The sequence below is a fragment of the Colletotrichum fioriniae genome (genome assembly GCF_027942845.1).
Source record: "Colletotrichum fioriniae strain IMI 355084 chromosome Unknown scaffold_5, whole genome shotgun sequence".
NCBI classification, from domain to species: domain Eukaryota; kingdom Fungi; phylum Ascomycota; class Sordariomycetes; order Glomerellales; family Glomerellaceae; genus Colletotrichum; species Colletotrichum fioriniae.
The window spans coordinates 2,696,169-2,716,664 of record NW_027076841.1 but is presented as its reverse complement, the minus strand read 5'-3'; the positions used below and the strand labels follow the sequence as shown (position 1 = coordinate 2,716,664).

At 52.6% G+C, this 20,496-nt stretch overlaps 5 protein-coding genes across 5 annotated transcripts; 2 read left to right on the top strand and 3 right to left on the bottom strand.

The window, feature by feature from the left end:
* Positions 1–8,478: 8,478 nt before the first annotated feature.
* N0V96_005372 (uncharacterized protein) lies at positions 8,479–10,141 on the bottom strand (the record flags this gene model as incomplete). Its single annotated transcript, XM_053198243.2, has 6 exons — positions 8,479–8,718; positions 8,770–8,955; positions 9,008–9,221; positions 9,270–9,436; positions 9,489–9,874; positions 9,928–10,141. 6 exons carry the CDS (start codon positions 10,139–10,141, stop codon positions 8,479–8,481), a joined length of 1,407 nt encoding a protein of 468 aa, XP_053044291.2.
* Positions 10,142–10,921: 780 nt separating this feature from the next.
* ALTA12 (ribosomal protein P1) lies at positions 10,922–11,494 on the top strand (the record flags this gene model as incomplete). The annotated part of the gene is made up of 4 exons (XM_053198242.1): positions 10,922–10,990; positions 11,095–11,172; positions 11,245–11,380; positions 11,448–11,494. 4 exons carry the CDS (start codon positions 10,922–10,924, stop codon positions 11,492–11,494), a joined length of 330 nt encoding a protein of 109 aa, XP_053044290.1.
* Positions 11,495–12,473: 979 nt separating this feature from the next.
* Positions 12,474–13,615, bottom strand: N0V96_005370 (uncharacterized protein; the record flags this gene model as incomplete). Its single annotated transcript, XM_053198241.2, has 3 exons — positions 12,474–13,116; positions 13,227–13,449; positions 13,531–13,615. The coding sequence occupies 3 exons, from the start codon at positions 13,613–13,615 to the stop codon at positions 12,474–12,476; spliced, it is 951 nt and encodes a 316-aa protein (XP_053044289.1).
* Positions 13,616–14,899: 1,284 nt separating this feature from the next.
* SCS2 (phosphatidylinositol-binding protein scs2) lies at positions 14,900–16,096 on the top strand (the record flags this gene model as incomplete). Its single annotated transcript, XM_053198240.1, has 7 exons — positions 14,900–14,939; positions 14,999–15,069; positions 15,132–15,154; positions 15,209–15,267; positions 15,320–15,435; positions 15,503–15,643; positions 15,698–16,096. The coding sequence occupies 7 exons, from the start codon at positions 14,900–14,902 to the stop codon at positions 16,094–16,096; spliced, it is 849 nt and encodes a 282-aa protein (XP_053044288.1).
* A 1,363-nt stretch (positions 16,097–17,459) lies between these two features.
* DES1 (sphingolipid delta-4 desaturase) lies at positions 17,460–18,818 on the bottom strand (the record flags this gene model as incomplete). The annotated part of the gene is made up of 3 exons (XM_053198239.2): positions 17,460–18,134; positions 18,212–18,490; positions 18,624–18,818. 3 exons carry the CDS (start codon positions 18,816–18,818, stop codon positions 17,460–17,462), a joined length of 1,149 nt encoding a protein of 382 aa, XP_053044287.1.
* Between the last annotated feature and the right edge of the window lie 1,678 nt (positions 18,819–20,496).

The window sequence follows — 20,496 nt, the reverse complement described above, 5'->3', positions numbered from 1 at the left end:
CCTCTAACACGATATGATGTTCTCTGGGGTAGAAGAAAGGTTTCCGGATACTCCGTACAATGGCAATGGCCATGCCAGCGCAACGCGCTTAAGGAATCTGGGGTGCATGACCCCTTGCCACATAGTATCAGCTCTACCAACAAACTCAGGTGGCTTCAGTGATTACTTGGTGTGTTTGACACGATTCAAATTGAGGACGTCGTCTCTCCGGATTCCATAACTGTGTTCTTGCTTAGAACCTAAGTCGCGAATACCCCGTTCTAGTGCAAATTCAGGTATTAACCAGTCAAAGATAGCAATGGGGAAGTTTTCTCTTTCCCTCAAAGAACCGTAGAGGCACTTGGCCCGAAGCCCCGGGCCCGAAATTGCTGAGAGAAAGTCACCTGGCACACAAATTCTCACCGATTTACAACACCCCTGGCACTTCGGTCAGCCATAAGCGATGCTCAACGGAAGGATTTCCCAACAGAGTCACATCCCGCTCTCTTCAACCTTGGCTAAGCAGTCTGACCTGCCAAAATACCGGGCCGAATAACGGCTGAACAGAGTCGCGCATCCTCCATCCTCAAACAAGCCGTTACGCGTGGCTGTCTTGATCCGTGAAGGAGCGCCTTGTGACTGCTGATCAAAAGCCAGAATCCGCAGTTCGTAATAAACGGAAACTAGGAAGGACTTGAACGGCCTGTTGAACAGTGCCCGAGACCCCACGTCGGCCGTACGGCCCCTCTCTCGCTGAAATATCATCCCGGTTTCCTCTCTGTCATTCACGGACAATCCAGCTCGTGCCCGGCAGCACAAGGCCGGGGGCGGGGGAGAACCAACTGACCTCTCGCGTCACAAACATCCCGTGCGACGGTACCCAGGAATAGACAAGATCTGACCCAATCGTGTTACGCCTTGCATTCATCCTCAATTCCTTTTCCTCAATCCTTTCCCTCGTTCGTCTCACCTCTCTCCCCACGGTACGTGCCTGAGCCCGCCCCCCGCGCAGTGCGAAGGTGAGCCGAGGATCGTGTCACCCTCCGTCCCGTACCTCAGCCCAAGGTCTGCATACAATATTGAAGCACGATTACCACACATGAAAACACCATGGGTCCTGCTGAACGACCCCGTCCGAGGCTGTCCTTCGTGACACCGCGCCTCCTAGCTTCGGCTCGGGTTGCGGCCTCCGCTGGCTGCGAGATTTGTCGGGCCGCGCGATCGCTAAGCCCAGCTCGTGGCATTGGTCTACAACCTGCTGTACTCTGATGCAAGGAGGCACCAGTCTCGTATATGGTTGACTCTTCGATGACATGCCTCGAATCCCTTATGGCTTGATCCGACGACCCCGTGATCCCGGGGATGGGCTATCTGACAGCACACCACGAGCCTTTCTTTTGGAACGCGCATGTCTTCTGAAACCCTTTTTACTATTCTGTGATGGAAAGAAGACGCGAAGTATGACGTAGGAGGCCGGTTTCTGGAACCAGCCGGCAAGACAACGAACTCGACTTCATCGCACAAACTTTTGCACATGACCTTCACAACACATTCTTGCGCACCCTCAACATGCCTTTCGATGTTCTTTTAAAACTCTGAGAATAGGTACAGGATACTGTCTAATGCTTATGCCGGTCAAGATGCCTCACCGTGATACGCATTCCGAGTTCGTGTCCGTCGTAAATGTGCTCCTTGTGCTTCTAAATGGTCGTTCGAGGCTGAAGAGATCGTCTTTGTAAACTCGTGTTGGAAATTTGTTCCCCTGATGGATCGGAAACGGAACAATAGTATTCATGCCATGTTTCCCGGAGCTACACAAAGACAGCGGGCTCATTTGAAGCCGAACGGCTGCCTGCATCTACCGCTCAGGTGCAAGGTCCAGGCTCATGTTGGTTTGAATCATCTTGGCATATCATTCAGCAGCAGATGCACAACGGGGACACGCCCAAGATTGAGGAGTTCGTCGTTGATTCAGATGAGTATCGCCATAGGTTCTTTACCATCCGATCTTGAATCTGCGCCAGCTTATGCTTCATTGAAGGCAAGTAAGCAAAACCTGAGAATATCGGATTATGCTAATACTTAGTACCTTGCGGGCACTTTCGATCGAAGTCCCCTTGTGGGATGTTGGAATAGTTCCACGAGGATTGAGTAATGAATTGGGGCCAACTTATATCGAAATTTGTATTAAGATCATTAAATCACCTAGGGATCGAGTACGATGACCATCGTTGGAGGGCTGCCCTGCGATTTGATGTAGCAGTATAAACCAAGCTTCCACCTAAGCGGAAGCCAGAAAGCTAGACTGAACAGAGAGTCCCAAGCTACATCAGCCTGGTAAGCTGTGAACTTCTTCAACTATCTCTATCTGCTTAGCAAAGGAACACACCTATGTGATACTATTCTGGTTCTTTGTTAGTAGGCGGAGAGTTTAACGGCAGCCTGTTTCCTGCCTCCTTGTCGCTCCGTATTTCGTCGAATACCTGCCTTGACGAGCATCTGCTGGTCTAGAGGACTTACGTCCATCAGCAGGATGGTCTGCATGTAGTTTGTAATGCCTGTTCGACGTGTCCTTCATACCACCTTATCCATGGAGCGTAGGGCTCGGTGTAGAGAGGTAGTATCCGTAAGCTACCCGACATTGCAGTTCTTCAAGGAGGACGCTGGTGAGGGCGAACGTGGGAACGATCTCTTTGCATCTTCAGGTATTGGATGCTTCCCGCAATGCACACGCGGACACCACGGCTCCCTCCGGATCCTTCTGTCAAGAAAATTAACTACGCCGCCAGCTTACTTTATTCTCATCCTCACCGATGTTGCAGACAGATTTCCCCACAAACTCACCGAGAGTGATGTCGTCAGCCCACGTCTGACCACCAGTCTCTCTCTTTCAAAACTTAGTTGTCAGCATCTTTCAAGTTTCCCCAGCCAGACTCCCCGGATAAGGACGCAGAATATGTAATATCACGCCACATAAATGTCGCTTGAGTATCTCGGCCCGCAATCTATCGGCGTCAGCAAGATCCACGCCACTCCCGCTCGCCACGGAAGATCCTACCGCAAGATACGCAAAAGATAGAAAAGCTAAAGGCCCGAACCTGCCGCGTGGGGGATAGAGTTGAGGTCATGAAAGACATCTCCAACGGCCGTAGGTATTACACCCTGGGCACGACACCAATCATCTCGTGTGCTCGCACTTGCGTCGACGAAGCAAAGCCGGAAGCCTCATAAAAGAAGTGTTGATAGTCGCTTAGTCTGTCCGAAATAGGACCCCATTCAGTAATTGCGCTGCACATTTGCGCACCTGACAATCAGAACCGAGGTCCCGTTGCTCAGCCGCGGCGTCAAACGGCAACACATCAATCATACCCAATCTGACAAGAAGTCATCGTTTTTTGGAGGGAAGACTTCAATGTCACGCTATGCTGACGGTCATTTCCCCCATCACCCACGGCCGCGGCCCGTCCCCAGCCCTACTAACCCCCCCAAATCTCTCCGTAAGCCCGCGATTTCCGCCGACAACGGGGGTAGCATGAGTCCAACATGAAGGCTCCTGGAGATTGACTGAGACCACCGAGGGGGGCTTGGTGACTCAGCTGAGGCCTTCCCTCCCGTTGCCGCCGAGGATGCGTGGGGGCTGACTTCAATGTTGCTGCTGTCTCGGCCTGGCTGGCGCGCCGCCGCAGACCTGCAGCGAACATCCCGAGGCACATGAAGCTGTTCAGAATGACAATGGTGAGCTTCTTCGCATAGAGTACTGACACGTAAGGCGAAGCAGGGAGTGACTTGCTGATCTAAAGTGCGACTCGTGATGATACCCTCATGGTCAAGCCCCAAGCGAAGATGGCGGTAAGTCGCTAAGTCATACTTCCATCCGATGCAGTTCCTGCAGTAGGCGGCGACCCGGCGGTCTAAGATTCTTCACCGCATCTCCGGTCCCTGACTCTCTCCCGCAATGAGAGAGCGCGGCGCGGGGCATATGGCCGGAGAGATACACATGACTGCCCTCCGCCTCAGCGCTTGTCTCTCTCTGTCTCTATTTCTCACTCTACGACAAGTGAAGGGTCCAGGCACTATACCCGCGTCAGCAGAGTCAAAAGCACGGAGAGAAGAAAAAGTCATTAGCTTAGGTAGCTAGAGACGACGGTAGTGCCACACGCGATCCGTTTCCCCCGCCTTTCGAGGGGAATCGACCCTTTGCCGGCAACCGTTGGAAGAGGAAAGAAGGGGCGCTAAACGCCGAAAGCAGGCACATCTGATCTGATGGTGTGAGAATAAAGATTTGGCATATACGTTTTTGCCTTCTTGCAATAATTTGGCCGACCTTCCCAATAAGGTCTTCGTTTCCTTGGCCACTCCACGATGGCGCAGGTCAGCAGCACCTGGACGGACAATGTGGATGGCCAGAGGCGGCAAAGAAGTATCGTTGTTGTGTAAACATCATTTTCACCGAGGTTTCATTCTCTGACTGCGCCGTTTGCAATCAGTACATGCAATTTGCTTTTAATCTTGTACCGCGTGATTCGACGTTCCAGTCATTCTCGACCGAACAGAGTCGCAAAGAAGAAATGGGCAGGAATAACAAACGATGCACCTAAAGCACCCAAAACAGAAAGTACGTGTAGACGGAAATAGTTTCTAAAAGTTGTCCCTGGAGTCTTTCCGTTACCAAACGTGAATTGTAACCTCGCGCTGTCAAACAAGCACACGTGAGGGAGACAGGGGACGCGGGGGTGTATGTGTGTCCTCGCGGCAGCGCTTCAGACCAAGGGGACAAGCGCCGGCCCCCCGAGGACGGGAACTCAGCAGAGATATTTCGGGCTATGCGCAAGGGGACACAACCATTGAACCATACTCGGGGTGAGCAAGAGACCATTGAGTCGCAGCAATGCGATGCTGAAGCCTAGAGCTGCAGCACAATGACGGCGATCGAGAGGCTCAGCAGGGCAATGTCCAGTGACAGTAAGCAGATACATGCGTGCTGACTCTGCCTTATCGATGCCACCCACCCTCTCTCATGCATCCATCCATCCAGCCCTTTTCATTGTATTTGGGTGGAGACAGCATCACCAGAGGGTGAATAAACCTTGGGGACGTAACCTGTTCTGTTGGAACGAAAAGGAAGACAGCAAAATCTGGGGTTGCAACCGTCGACCCCAGGTTACAGGGAATCTTTTCCGAACGCAAACGGATTTGTTCCCGCAACTCTTGGAGTCATGGGAACAAACAACGGATGAATTGTTGCAACTAGCCTCCGAGACAAGGAAAATCAGAATAAACTGGATTATTCACCAAATCTGGGACCAAGAAAAAATAATCACAAGAATATTGAATAAAATATTCAAGGTTAGTAAGTAGGTATCTTTTCTTCGTATTTCCTAGGTGACGGTCTCATCTCCAACTTCTGGACCACGATCCGTTTTGATACCCACCTTGATGTTTCTCGGATTCAAGGATCACGGTTCTTGGTTCACCGTATCTTACCAGTTGTCAATGCCTTGTAGTAGAAGTATCAAAAATCCACACTCCTGGCCTTGATGGTCACATTTCCACTCTTGTCGCTACTGGAACCTGGCCGGATGACCAAATGAGGAAGCCGACGAAGCTGCGAGAAAGATTGGACTGCCGGGCATAAGCCGAACCGACGACGACGCCACCATCTCCATTCAATGTTCCGCATGAGGCGATATTCCGGGGAAACTTCGTGGAGGTCGCACGTACGGTATTTGCAAGCCTCGCAGAATGCGGAGAGAGAAGGAGGGGGCTTGGCAAAAGCTCCAAAGCATCTACGACTGTTGTGGACCTAACTCGGTATTCTGTCCGCCGAGCGTGTGCCAGCTAGGTAGCTAGTTCGGGAATCGGCTTCAGATTCGCCATCTCTGACCAGAAGCAGAGTCAAAAAGGAGTTTGGCCGCGTGAGAAGTGTGAGAAACAAGAAATGTGAAAATGTTCATCCGGGGGGGTCACTGAAGGGTGGGACGTATGGTAAACGTGAGCGTAAAAGCTAACGAGATCAGATGAGAAGAAGAACCGGAGCGCGGTGGACTAGGACAGACCCTGAATCGTGCTCAGGTTGTGGTGTGCACCACTGCACCCTGATTTTTTCAAAAATCTCCTCTTACGGCAAGGTGATTGTAATAGTACGTAAGAACTAGGTGGCCAAAAAGTTGGTTCTTCCTGGGATGGTGATGGTAACCAAAATCAGGGTCTTCACATTTGCGTTTCAATGGTGAAAGTTGGCAAAACCGTCTCATGCGACGGTTCCAGTTCCTTGGTTCGGAAGTGGGATGATGTGCAAGAAGGTGTTGAGTCGTATCAGAAACGGAACGCAAGAGAATTCGCTAAAGAAGACGTCAATTGGAGAATTGGCGAATCGAGGATTTCCTTGGTCTGTGAATGGTTACAACGCGAATGCGACCTCGTCCGTTACAACTTTACGGAGGGTGTTCCGAAGCGCTTCTCATGATATGCCCGCCATCCACCAACCCCTCCCTCCGCGACTCCAAGAAACGGGGTCTGATACTCCGCCCTCCGTGTCACGATGCAGCCTGGCGGACGCCATCTGGCATCTTGTCTTTTTGCTGGGCCAGGTGGGCTTTACACTAGTAGCCTAACCCCTCTCGTCGGATTTCTTGGATGCAGAGTTCTTGCAGAGCATCGTGACTTTGCCGGGAGAATCACCACCCCCCTCAACTCCTCTGTGGCGGGCAAATGTTCCAGTCGTGGGCCAAGGTGTATGCGACAGAGAGTCCCAACGATGTGGATAGGCTACACTATACAAAATGGAACTCGGTGCGACTGCGGTGTTGATGGCTAACGGAGCGGGCCCCGAAAGAGAAAAAGGAAGAAGGGAAAAGTCCCAGGTTCTCCTCCTCCTTCTCCTGGCGTCAGAGACAAATCCACTATTGTGAAGAAAACCGCCAAAGATGTTGCCCATCTCCCCCTCATTCTCAAATCCGGATTCGTCCCGTTTGATATTCACCCCATGTCGCTCGTCTCGTGTCTCCAGGCGCAACAAAGAGGAGAAGATACTTTGGTACGGGAGCGTGACAGTCCCAGGTGTTTGCGTAATAAACGCCCTCTCAAAGGCTGGAATCACTTCGGTCTGCAGGGACCTGCTATCCCCGCTGCCAGGGAGCGGTTCCTCTCGTGATGACCAGGTCCCACCTTGGTCGGGTTTGCTCGGGGCAGGCGACGAAAAAAGCCGCTCTATTCCCCCCATCTCAGGCGTCAAGGCATCGTGGAGTCCATTGCTCGTTGGGCTGCCACGAGGGGGACAAAGAACTGAAGGAGATACTCCGCGGTAATCTCCGCTGTCTGCGGTACAAAGTTGGAGTTCACTTGAATGTCAACGGAGAGCCCTCAGACTTTTCGAAAATGAGATGGAGGGCTAACTGGGCTCGTGCTGATGCCTCCCCCTCACTTCCCGTCTCCGTAGCTGAACAACCGTCGCAAACCTTCGTGAGATTTCGCGTAGGATGAGCCGGGGGGCCACAGGAGGATGTGATGTGATGTGATCAGATTACTGGTGGGGTCGGGGCGTGAGCTCTGCATTTCGTGTTAGACATAGTCTCATAGAAGGACCAGCCAGAAGAGCCTGTGGACTCTTCCAAAGACTAGCCTAGCAAGCCAGGTTGGAGGGACGATGAAAACTTCAAGAGACAGCCTAGCAGTCTAGGTATCCAGGACAGTTCATCGTCCACACCAGTCCGGCAACCCGGTGTGTGCGGGATATCATGAAAAAGGGTCCAGTCCTAACAAGCAGAAGTGTCGGTCAGGGCAACAAATCGACAATCATCAGCCGACTCTGACTGGTTGTAGTGTAGTGTACCGCCTGAGCCACCATCCCGGGACCAAGTCAGGACCCTTCTTGCATCGAACGTCTCTTCTAAAAGGTTGGGTAGCGCAGAATATAGCGTGGTGACAATCAACAGGCGGCTGGATCTCTCTTGGAGAGAAACGGGCGAGGCCATGTGGCCAGACAAATTTACCCGAGCAATTTAGCCACGGGTGCCGACTGGTGGAGGATTCTATTTCTGCCGCATGATTTGAGCAACAGGGCTGCAGAAAATGTCACGCTGCTGACCCCTCCGGGTCCGCCGCGCCCCCGGCCGCCGCCAAATGGACCATCGGCGCAGGTGAAAGCTCCGGAGGGTGATTTCCTGAGGAGGGTTGGTGGTTGTTCAAGGCCATGGCTTTCGGTCAAACATCCAGACGACTCGCCGGCGCCATCGCTTTCTCGAGACTAGAACTTAGACGCGAATGCTCAATGTCTCGCTTCACCTCCAAGATCTGACTTTCTCCCGAGGAGGACCCTGAATGATCCTCCCCAGACGATCTCCCCACGCTCATCGCTGTCCCATCTAAGGACCACCGCTGATCATGCGCCTTGCGCGATATTGTCCCTGGACAATGGACATGCGATCTAGAAGACCGCGCGCACATCACCTATTGCCCATCAAAACACGTGAAGATGATTACCGGATTTGATGAATTCTCTCATATGGAGTGGACGAGGTGATCTACCGTAGCGTTTTTGAGTACCTGGGGGGCCGGCGAGAGACCCTCCTTCTGTTGAATCTGTCCACCAGTCCCAGTAAAGACGAGCCTCGGCGACTCTGAGCTCATAGTTGAGCCTCGAACATTCAGCAAGAGCTCGGTGACACTGCCCTGCCCTTCTGGGATATCGTCGTTGATCATGAATTTGCCATCTTGACGCATGTTGTCGATCGAGTGCAGCTGCAAGCAGTTTGTTAGTCTGGCTCAACTCGTTGATGAAGCACAGCATACCTTCATGCTGTAAGGGTACAGCTCCCTCACAGACTGAACACCACCGCTATTCTTGACCTCGATGAGACATCGCTTGAGCGTTTGGAGCTGGTTGTAGATCGGCAGCAAGGCTTCCGAAACAGGCTCTGACGAGATCATCAACGAGTAGATGTAGGCGTAGCTTCTTCTGATGAGATAGAGCATTGTCTGTCATTGGTGTCAGTGGAGCTCTGTCAAAACATGGGTTCATCTGACTTACACGCTGAACGTAGAGCTCTGCAGGCTTGCCTTCGTCATCCACCCAGTTGCCTTCGACTCTGCTCTCGTCGATCTTGTCCAGCTGTCTCTGGAAATCAAAGAGATCCGCTTCACGAAGGGACCATGCTTGCGTGATCGAGAGTTTCTCCAGTTCGTTGCGAATGCGGAACAAGATGTCATACGTTGGCTTGAAAGAGTCGGGAATCACTCCTTTCCTGAGTAAAAGTTAGCGACGTTTTCATGGGCGATGGCGTATCCTGTACCTCTGAAGAACGAAGTCAGACCACAGCAGGCATTTTTCCAGCAAAGCGGTCACCTCATCAAATCCGCCCGGTGTCTTCCCGTCCGCAGTCAACAGCTTGCCCTCCTGTCTCTTCTCCTCGATCTCCCGCAATTGAGCTTGCAGCTTCTGGACTTCTGATGGCGAGAACTGTAACACTGTCAGCTATGTCGCGGCGCATTCCTCTCGACGCTGACCATACCTTTGTTCGGGTGTTTGCCAGAGACATGGATCTCAGGATAGAGATCAGCTTCTCATAAGTCTTTGGCAGGGGGTCCTCAAATCGCTCCAATCGCTTTCGAAGGTTTGCCAGAGACTTATCACAGAGCTCCAGTCGGTTGGAAAGCAGGGTGATGAGGTATGGAGGATACTCGGTCTCGGTGGTCTTGACATTCTGCTCGAGCTTTGTCAGGGTGTGTGAGATGCTTTCCAAGTCCTTGACGGAGTACAAGTCGACTTCGGTGAGGTGGTCCAACAATCTTCGGACGGTCGAGGTCAGGGCATAGGCAGCTGGAGCTTCGTTGTTTCGCCCGATGGTCATGAAAAAGAGCGAAAGTAGTTGGAAGCAGCTCTCCAAGACTCTGTCCACTGCAGCGCGGGTTAGCCGTTGACCCCGCACAGTCGGGACGATAGCGCATTACCTCTGTTCTCCTCCCTTCGGTCAGACGTCCGGGCTTCATTGAGCAGGCGAACCTGCTCGATCGTCTCTTCGTAGAGCGGGAGAACGTCCTGGCTTCGAATATAGGTAGTACGATCCTGCTTCAAGAGCAGAAGTCTGTCGCGGATCGCAACCAGCTTGTCGAGAATCTCCTTCTCGCGGTCGTCCCGCGGCGGGGGGCATGTAGGGGTATCCATCTCGCGTGACGTAACTCAAGACGGACGTTGGTTGCTGGGAGGGTTGTAGAGCTGAAATATGGGCGACTGCCGAGTGTTCGAGATCATGGACGGCCAAGGCATGCACCTCTTGCGCTGAAAGTCGATACCGTTACAGGTCTGCCAATGATCCAACATTCAACGAAGCACGATAGCGGGGCCAAAGGTGATTCACAGGTCGGGACGGGAAGCTAAAGTCCGATCGTCGGTAGTGTAAGGTAAGCAATTCCCCGTTGCACTGGGGGTTGTTGGTGTTGGTGAACAGAGTTGTATTGGTAAGAAGCCTGTGACAAAGAATGGGCTGCCGTGGCATCCGTAGAAGATGCGCAGACGGGATTGCGTATGTAAGTAAAATGCGGATGATGCGCTCGTTGGCTTGGCCGGAAACCAATGGAAAGGTGCACCTCAACCAGCGACGCTTCTGATAGAGAAGGTGGGGGTGACTGACCTGCTTGGAAAGTCAAATCGAGGTATCGATGTGGGGCATGACCCAAGTGTCACCGACGGCAGCGGGGCAGGCATGCCCAGGTCGTCGATCCGGGATCCTATTGGCTCGCACCTGTGTCCAATCACAGATCTTGAAGATAGGCCCACCACTGGCGGGCTTTAACCGAAACCGCCGAATGTTCATTAGGTCTTGAAAGCCCTGCCAAATTTTGACTCGGTGGATGACCTCGCGATACCATATTGACTGCTCCTTTGCAAATCACACTCACCATCCGCGAAGACAACCTCCAGTCGCAAACGCCCAAACCAGTCACAATGTCGAACGCCGAGCTCGCCTCTTCCTACGCGGCCCTCATCCTCGCCGATGATGGTGTCGAGATCACTGTGCGTCCGCCCCCGAGTCACCCCGCCACGAAAAAAATAAATCACATCAAATAATACCAAAATATCACGACAAGGAACGAGACTAACAGTGTTGGAATTTTTAGGCCGACAAGCTCCAGACCCTGATCAAGGCTGCCAAGATCGAGGACGTTGAGCCCATCTGGACCTCCCTGTTCGCCAAGGTACGACGCGACGACAATATTTTCCACCGATACGAGGAAGGACAACGAAGGCTGATTTGAGATTTCACATAGGCTCTTGAGGGCAAGGACGTCAAGGACCTGCTCTCCAACGTTGGCTCCGGTGGTGGCGCTGCTGCCCCCGCTGCCGGCGGCGCTGCCGCTGGCGGTGCCACCGAGGCTGCCGCTGAGGAGGCACCCAAGGAGGAGGGTACGTTCAAAATCCCACAGTCATGGACTCAAATTGTGCATGAAGTAAATACTAACACCCGCTACAGAGAAGGAGGAGTCCGACGAGGACATGGGCTTCGGTCTCTTCGACTAAGCGATTTTTCCTGCGACGATTTCCTTCCCTTTGTAACTTCAACTGCATGGATCCGGGGGTTCTACGATTCGCGCGATCATAAAGGATTGGGTGGAGGCACGATATCCTGCTGCCTGGACAGAGTAGCTCTCATACGATAATGTGAAGACGCTCTCTACGCGGAGTTCACTGGACATCCTCAAAAAATGAAAGTGGAATTTGGCATGCTTTGAAACTACCGGGACCCGCGCGGTGAATGGAGTGAGCCGTGGACGTCGACATGATACACCAGCTTAGCTCGAGTTGGAATGGCTTATGACTCTACCTTGCTTCTCGAAACTGGTGACTGTGATTCCTACTCGGCCCGTCAAGCAACACCTATACGGGGTAGTCGGCACATGTATGTCACCATTCCCCACGTCATCGGCATGCCTCAATCGGGATATGCTGGTGGGGGAGAGTGAGGCAGACTAAAATACATGCCGACCCTTCATGGACTTAACATGTCTATCAAATCCAGGATTCCTATGGTCGCTAGTACTCATGAGTAAGGCTAGGTAATCAAGACCTTGTCAATTGACAGCTACAGACTCGATACTTTGCCTTCGTCACAGCCACCGAGCATCCGCATATTATCGAATTTCGATACCCATTCGTAACGGCCCCACCATCCATGATACTCTCCGGTTTACGCTGTCTCACCCTTATGTCGTTCATGATTTCACTGCCGACCTTGCCAGATTCAAGCTCACGCTCCTTTCAGGTTCGGCTGGAATGCGCTGACGGCATCATATCAGAAAAGCAGAGGAGCGGAAGGACGGTAGGAATATATCGTTGACTGTTCTCAATTCTTTTTACACTCGATGAGTGTCATTTAACTAACCCCCTGACATCCGCAACGCCATCATCTAATGCAATCTTCCGTCGTCCTCAGTGTATTGGCACTGGTTTCCTTACAACGCCCTGAGGAATCAGGTACCTCCCCTCATCCCGAGAATGCTTATTTGACAATAAGAACAGCGCTGGGAGTGAGCCCTGCCTCCTTCAAGGTCTTGCTGAGATCCATGTGGCCCTCAAACGTCTTGCGAGGGAACGTGGTCGAGAAGCTCGTAACTGCCGTCCCGGTCTCGGACCGGAGCATCTCCGCCACCTCGAACAGCGTCGTCTCGGCAGGCAGGGTTTTGACAACGTTGCCGCCGGCGGTCTGTAGGCGCAAGCGAGCCTCGTTGTGGTTGGCGACCGTCTTCGGGACGGCAGGTGCGGCGGCGGCCGGGGCAGCCTCGGGGGCTCTTCCCTCTCTCGCGGCCTTGGCCTCCTCGGCCTTGCGGCGACGCTCCTCCTTGTCGGCCTCAATCTTGGCCTTGATGCGGCGCTTCGCCTCGATGTCGTCCTGCTTCTCCTGACGCTTCTTGGCGGCCTCCTTGATCTGCTCCTTGCGCGCCAATTCTTCCTTGGCCTCCTGGGTCTCCTTTGTGGCCTTCATGCGGATCTTCTCATTGCGCTTGGCATCTTCCTTGTCGAGGAGGGCCTGCTTCGCCTTCTTCTCCTTGAGCTGCTCTCGGAGCTGGATGAGTTTCTCCTTCTTCTGGTCGTCTGTGAGGGGAGCAATCTCCTCGGTCGACTCTGAGAAGTCGGTGTGATCCCTAGTATTCGAGATTAGTACTTAGTATATCCAGTCTGTCCTGTAAAAAAGGCGACTTGTGTATAGCGAATAGAATTTAATGGTGGTTGTGATTGGATCAAAGCAACTTACGTCTTTGTTGCGTGGTATGAGGCAGTATCCTGAGACCTGAAGCGCTTGCCGCATTCGTTGCAGACAAGAGACTTTGCCGTACCGCCGTTCTCAAGGGCCTCGATGTTGGCTTGGACTTCAGCGGCATCATCGTCGTCGTCATCCTTCTTGGCTTCAGCAGCGGCAGCAAGCTCCTCAAGGGGCTTGTCTTGGTTAGTCTCGAGCCACTCGAGAGCTCCGTTCACTGTGATCAGTCAGCAACACTATCTCACACTTCATTGTCACAATGTTTGATGAAATCTTGTTGGGTAGTGTAGGAACTCACGGTTTCCAGTCTTCTTCACGGCAAGCTCAGCCCGGGCCTTCTCAAAGCCCATGTCGAGCAGTTGGTCGAGATCTGACTGTGTCATTTTGGTGGATAGTGGTGGTGGATGGCGGGGTTGTTTTTTCTTGGGTGGTGAGCTGAATCTGTCTGCTTGAATGAAGGCAAAAAAGTCTTGATTAAAGAATGTGTGAGTGACGTGTGAATCGCCGTTTGTATCCTCCTCAGCTTACCTATCGGAGATGGGTTGAGTTGTGAATAAGATTTGAGATATTCCCGTTGCTGTATGAACAAAGCTGGCACGGCAGGCACTGTTGAGTGGTTGTTTCCTGAGACGTCATCTGCAGGTGCCTTCTCCGGTGAGCTATGGATAGAGGGGCGACCTGGCAGTGGCTGGAGCGCGGGAGGGACCGACAACACGGACTCTGGAGCTCTTTAATCCTCATGCTTTGTCAGGTAACGTAGGTACCTAGGTATTTGATGGTCCTTTTCCTCTCTCCATCCCTTCTCTGGATTCTACCTTGAGTTTGTAAATTAGGTCCATTTTGTCCACAGCTGTCAAGGCTGCAATAAATTTCTTGCTCTCGAGACTGCAGACCAAGTAGGTTCGTCGACAGAGCCAAGTACCGTCGTGGCACCTGGTATAATTAGAAGCGCCACATGAAGGGGTCCCTTCCACTTTTAGTGGATGAACATGATCAATCAAACCCCCGGGCCCGGATTAACCACCCCTGCCCCAAGTTCCCAAGGGAAGCTGCGAGTGGAGGCCCGAGGCCCCAGAGCGCGACTCCGATTGACCGTCCGCTAAACTTGTAAGGGGGCCACTGGGGGGCTAGAGAGTCTAGAGTGTACCTTAATGAAACCTGGCCTGGACTGCCCGACACTGAGAGTGAGAGAGGAATTGGTTTGCCCAGAAGCCGGACTTTGTGCGCATCCTCCCTATCCCAATCGAGTCCAGCCCAGTTTGTCGTTGGCTACCTTAGCTGCTTAGGTACCTTACGGTGGTGTGTATTACGTCGTGGGCTCTTGCGTGCGAAACACCTGCTTTTCTGCCCGTACTTCGTACCCGTCCCGAACCGTGGTCAATTACCCTGCTTGCCTTTCTTACCTCACCATACCTTACCTACCTTACCACAGGTTCCCTCCTTACGTTCGTACTCTTTCGAGAAACCTTGACCTTACCTTACAACCCATCGATTTTTCTAATATCGCCCCGCGCGCAACACTCCTTCGACATCGTCTCGCCCCCTCACATTTATCTCGCAAATTCTCTTCCTCCTGTTAGCCCAGGCCGAGGCCTGTTTCGATTGCGCCGGATTCTCCTAATCTACTCTACATCACCACTAGCTTTTGCACCCACTTCAAATCCACCATGTCGGTCGAAATCGAGCCCACCGAGTTGAGCTTCAAGCGTACGTCCCTCCTACGCGCATCCTATGCGGCATCGTGCTGACGTTTCTCTCCTTTCCAGGTCCCTTCACTGTCGAAGTCGCTCGGATTCTGCGGATCAAGAACCCGAACCAGTCCCCCATCGCCTTCAAGGTATGCGGCCACTCAATTCCTCGGCTGTCACGTCACCCTTTGCTCACAGATTATGCGACCAGGTCAAAACCACCGCCCCGAAGCAGTACGATCACTTGCATGCCGTGCAGCCTTCGTAAGCGACTGACGACATATCCAGGTACTGCGTTCGCCCCAACTCGGGCCGTGTTGAACCTGGACAAGATGTCGAGGTTACAGGTTGGTGCTTCGCGCAAACGCCAGGTGGTCACATGTCACTAACAGTGTTCAGTCCTTCTCCAGGCCATGAAGACAGAGCCAGCTCTCGACACCAAGTGCCGCGACAAGTTCCTGGTCCAATCCGTCTCCATCACTGCTGACAAGGAGTTCGCGAGCATCGCCAATATTGTACGAAAACCCCCACATTGATTCCGAAGGTCTGGCGCACAAGCTAATCAAACGACGGATACCACAGCTCGACCAGACTGACAAGTCTTCTCTCATTGAGCGCAAGATCCGCGTCAACTGGCTCGCCGCCGAGGACTCGGTATCCCTCAATGGTGGCAGCGCTTCTGCTGTCGCATCCACACCCAATCGCCAGTCCGTGGTCAACGGCGTATGTTCTCCGACAACTCGTCAACTCTGGAAACGAAACACTAACAAATCGCAGGACTATACCCCCGATGTCTCCAACGTCTACTCGTCTCCTCAGCAGGATGCCGATTCCGGCAGCCCTGCGCCTGCTGCCCGACCATCGACTTCCGATGTGAAGGAGGATACCGTTTCCGAGAAGGCGCAGTCTACAGTCAGCGCTGCGAGTCACGTTGTCGCCAATACCGCCCAGGTTACTTACGAGGAGTTGAAGCAAAAGCTTTCCCAGGCCGAGGCCAAGATTGCAAGTCTGCAGGACACCAGCGGCCTCCGGCAACGCGTCAAGACCGAGACTGAGAAGCTCCCCACTGCCCAAGAGGCTGCCGCGGCGGTGCGGCAGGGAGCTGAAGGTGTCTCGGTACAAATTGTTGCCATTTTGTGCTTGTTCAGTTTCCTTCTTGCTTACTTCTTCTTCTAAACCAATTTCTTGGTATTCCCTGACAATTCCCCCTTATACGACCTTTCTACTGGAGGACTTATGAAGCGCTAAGTAGCATCGGGTCGAGGCAGTATTGCTGGTGACGCCCTTGTAGTTACTTGCCAAAAGACAATGGCACGGTGAGCGGAAGTTGGCGATGCGGTGAGGTGGATGGAGAGGAGGACCATCGACAGACATGGAACGGAGTCAAATCACATGTAACCATAAGGATTCTTTTTGTCGTAACGGCGTGGCGTCCCGGACGCGAAGTAGTTGATTTCAGAGACTGACCTCGTGACGATGTTCATCTTTTGGTGTTTTGTGACTTTGTCGATTCAACGTTATGAATAGAGCCGCTTTCTACAGCCTGAAAGGTGTATCTCACAGCACAGAACTGAACAACGCGGGAGGCTGCCCAGTACGAAACTCCTCGTAACTTTGCCTAGATGCAGGGTACACGACATTATGAATATTTTCTGTGGAATACTGGCCAATCTAACAGTCGCCATGTCTTACCAAAAGTTGACAACCACGAGCTTGGAAGCAGTAGAGAGTCTACTGTACGAACTAGCTCTACGAAAGGAACAATACTAGAGTGGCTCACCTGGACGCTGGCGACCCAGCAACTCAAAGACTCGGTCAACATGTCATGATGTTTTTGGTCGAGCACCACCCATATCGGTCGTTTCTTGGAGAAGATAGTGTTTATGATATTTGGAACCTTGGTTGGTGGCTAAGAGGGGGGGTTTGTAAGTGCATTGAGCATCTCTATGCTTTGGTAACTTTCACTTAGGACGAAGGATACTTGTCTAATTGCGATGGCTTTTTTCTTCTTCTTTTTTCTTCTTTTCCTCTTCTCGTTTATATCAGCCGGACAGGCCATATCCTCTTGTCCAGCATATAGTAAACGGAAAGATTTAACCTCTCAACTTTTTGTTGTCTCGCATTCTTGCATGCTTGAGTCGTTTGAGGTCGTCCAAGGTAATGTCTTCTTCATGTGCCCATCTAGAGGGCCATTTCTGAATAGGAGCTATCAGAGCGAGATAAAACATGGCTCATGTGGATGAAATGTGATCTTTCCTGAAGCCTTTTCGGTCATAACTTGTAGTAAGGCAAGTTCATCGCTTTCTTTTCTTTCAAGGAGACACAGATAGAATAGGAGTTTCCCATTGTTGTTTCCACTTCATGCTTCATTAAACTTTCTTCAGATCTAAAAAGGGGGTTCTGTCATCCACACCCTGTTCGTGAGCTAAATATATAATATGCCACTTGTTCATCAGATAACTTTTTATTCTTTATACACAGATTTTGTCTTCCAAATTGAAAACAACATTCATTCCTTCTCTCTCTGTACTCTGTTTTCTCATGCCTCAATCTCCTCACGTGTCCAGTTAGCCACGGCACCGCCGCCAACCTTGCGGCCGCCCTGCTTCCTCTTGACGCGGGAGGTGATGCCGACGTTGGGGTCGAGGATGAAGCGCCAAATGACATAGGTCCAGCTCTCGTGGCGGGGCAGCTCGTCGTAGAACTCGCTGGCGATGGCGCGAAGCTTGGGCAGGCGGGTCCAGGGGACGGCGGGGAAGTCGTGGTGCTCGTTGTGCAGGCCGACGTTGTAGGTCAAAAAGTTGAGGGGACCGTAGTAGGAAAAGGTCTCGGGGACGGGGATGTTGTTGGCGGCGTCGCGCTGGGCGGGGGTGACGGTCTCGTAGACGTAGTGCTCGGCGATGAAGTGGCCGGCGAGCGGGTGGAGGGAGCCGGCGAGGAAGGAGGAGAGGAGGAAGTAGAGGATGGTGTTGAAGCCGAAGGCGGAGTAGAGGGCGTAGTCGAAGGCGAGCTGGACGGCGATGTTGAGGTAGTGGACCCAGGTGAAGGGGACGCTGTAGACGAGGGTCGGGCGGACGGCGTAGAAGAAGATTTGGAAGGTGCAGAAGAAGGCCTTGCCGAGGATAGAGTCGAAGAAGACGACTTCGAGGGCGGTGGGGAGGTCGGTGTCGAGGCCGTCGACGCCGAGGGACTTGTGGTGCGTCAGGTGGTAGGGCTGGAGGGTATAAATGTCAGTGTTTGTTCCTCTATGTTCTCCTTTTTCTTAAATATTGAAGGCTTTCCAAGACTTACACGGAAGGAAGCGCTATAGGGTACGCCAATGGGCAGGTTGGCAAAGATGGCGAACAGGCGGTTGGCGAGCGGGGAGCGGAAGGCGAGGTTGTGAGAGATTTCGTGGATGGCGAGGAAGAGGTTCTGGTTGGCGGTGGCGCCGAAGACGTAGCCGACGAGCCAGAACTTCCAGGAGAAGAAGGAGGTGTCGCGGAGGTACCAGGCCCAGAAGATTTGCATAGCAACGACGCCGGCGACGACGTACTTTGTCAGGGGCTCCGGCCCGCAGAGCTTAGTGACCTATTGACGCGGTTGTTACTCATTGGGAATTCTACCAGCGAGACATTGGCCACTGCTGTAGAGCATTGCGGTTTGTAGAGTAGGAGGAAAGGGGTGTATGGAAGCTTGTGTCGTGTGGTGTGGAGTGACATACCTCCGGGTGAGCCTTGATGATGGCCAGTCGGCGAGTTCGGTGCGGTTCCTCGGTGTAGGTCCAGAAAAAGTCCTTCTCTTTGGGAGTTTCGGTCGGCGCATCGGTCGTCAGCTTACCGGCGGCAACGCCATCGGGCGCGGCAGCGGACTTGCGCTTGGACGGCTGCGTCACGGTTGAGGCAGCGGACGAAGCCATTGTGCTGCGGTGTCTGAGGGTGGTGGTGGTGGTGCTTGTTCGTGGATGTCGTGTTGAGGTGTGGCGCGCGCGAACAGTTGTATCGAAGAGAAAAAAAAGCCGATATCAATCTGTCCTGACCGATAGAGAGAGGAGGGGCGAAAAGAGAACGAGTGTCGGATCACCTGCTCCGGGACATTTAATTTATAAAAATGTCAAGGTCTGGAGAAGAAAGAGTGTGTCCGTGAGGAAACGAGAGTTTTCCACCGAGCGCACTTGTCAATGAGAAAAAAAGAGACGAAAACAAAAAGTCTTGTGTGTTTCCCCTTTTGCGCAACAGGAAATGGAGTGTTGGTGGGAGAGAGATCATGCCTCGAAAATGGCAAATCTCCTGATGGCGGGCTGTTAGAAGTTAGGGGTATGGAGAGGTACCTGGGCCCTGGGGGCGTGTTCCGAAGCGGTCAAGCGGTGTAACAAGGTCGCCTCTCCAGGTACGGATACCGCATTTCTGATTTCTGCTCTCTGCTCTCTTAGGTTTCTGCAACTTGAGGTGTGGCGCAGTGGATATCAGCGGGGGTGGGTGCTGGAATGAAAATGGAAGGGCTCAAGGGGTCCCCTTCCCTTGCCCCGCTGTGGCCAATCGTTCGGAACATGTGTTTTACGGTTTCTGGCTGCATCTCCCACCTATCCGTACTCACTCACCTCTCTGGATTAATTCTCTACTCAGTAAAGATAGGCTGTGGCAGAACTCCCTCCAGCTGGCCGAGAGGAGAAAGGGTTTGCTGAAATTAGTTTCTCTGGTTTTCTTGGGACGTTGTTGGGGGCCATTGGGGGAGATTTGGGGGAAATCCAAATCCTCTATTGAATCCCCACACACAACACTTCTTCCCCTCCACGAGTCCACTCAAGCCTCAAGGTAAGATGCCCCCTGTCCAGCTTGGGCTTGGTTGCGCATCTCGACCTTTTCCATGCCGTGCAACCATCCAAGCTTGGTTGATCCGCAGATCAAAGATGATGGCCATGCTCCATCTTGCAAGTTTCGAGGTACCACGAAGTTGTGACTTTCGTTTTCGTCGCCTACGAGAAGCCAATGGCGACGATATCGCAGTGCATCACTTGAGCAGATTCTCCGTGTATTTTGTACGCCCCTTCTGTCGAGTCAAGTCCTCCGTAGCTTTGATGCCGTGATAATATGGGATAAACCATGCTCTGCCAGACCGGTACCGCGAATCTCTTACTTTGTATCTGTACTTTGCGTGGTCTTATCCTGTCAGGTACGAATATCTCACGTCGCATACCCGATGCCTGCACGCAATGCGTGTTTCCGCACGCTCTTTGGTCGCAGAGCATGACTGAAAAACATCGCCTCCCGTCTAGGAGTAAAAAGTCAAGACACAAGACAGAGGTCCGTGGTGTAGGACATGGGACGGAGGCTTTATGCCGAAGCGAACCCCACGTTTTCTTCTTCTTTTTTTTTTCTCCGTGCCAACTTAATCGGAGAGGATTGCCGCGGGCCGTCAGAGACATAGTGCTCTTATATGGCGGCATCGTTACATTGGTGTGCTGGATTGGCTCGTTCAACGTGCCGTCCTTGCTCCTTTTCATTTACCCGTCATATACAAACTGCCGTATAGCCATAGACTTTCTGCCCACCGAGCAGGTCTTCGGAGGAAGATGGACCGCAAGAGGGGTTGGCATG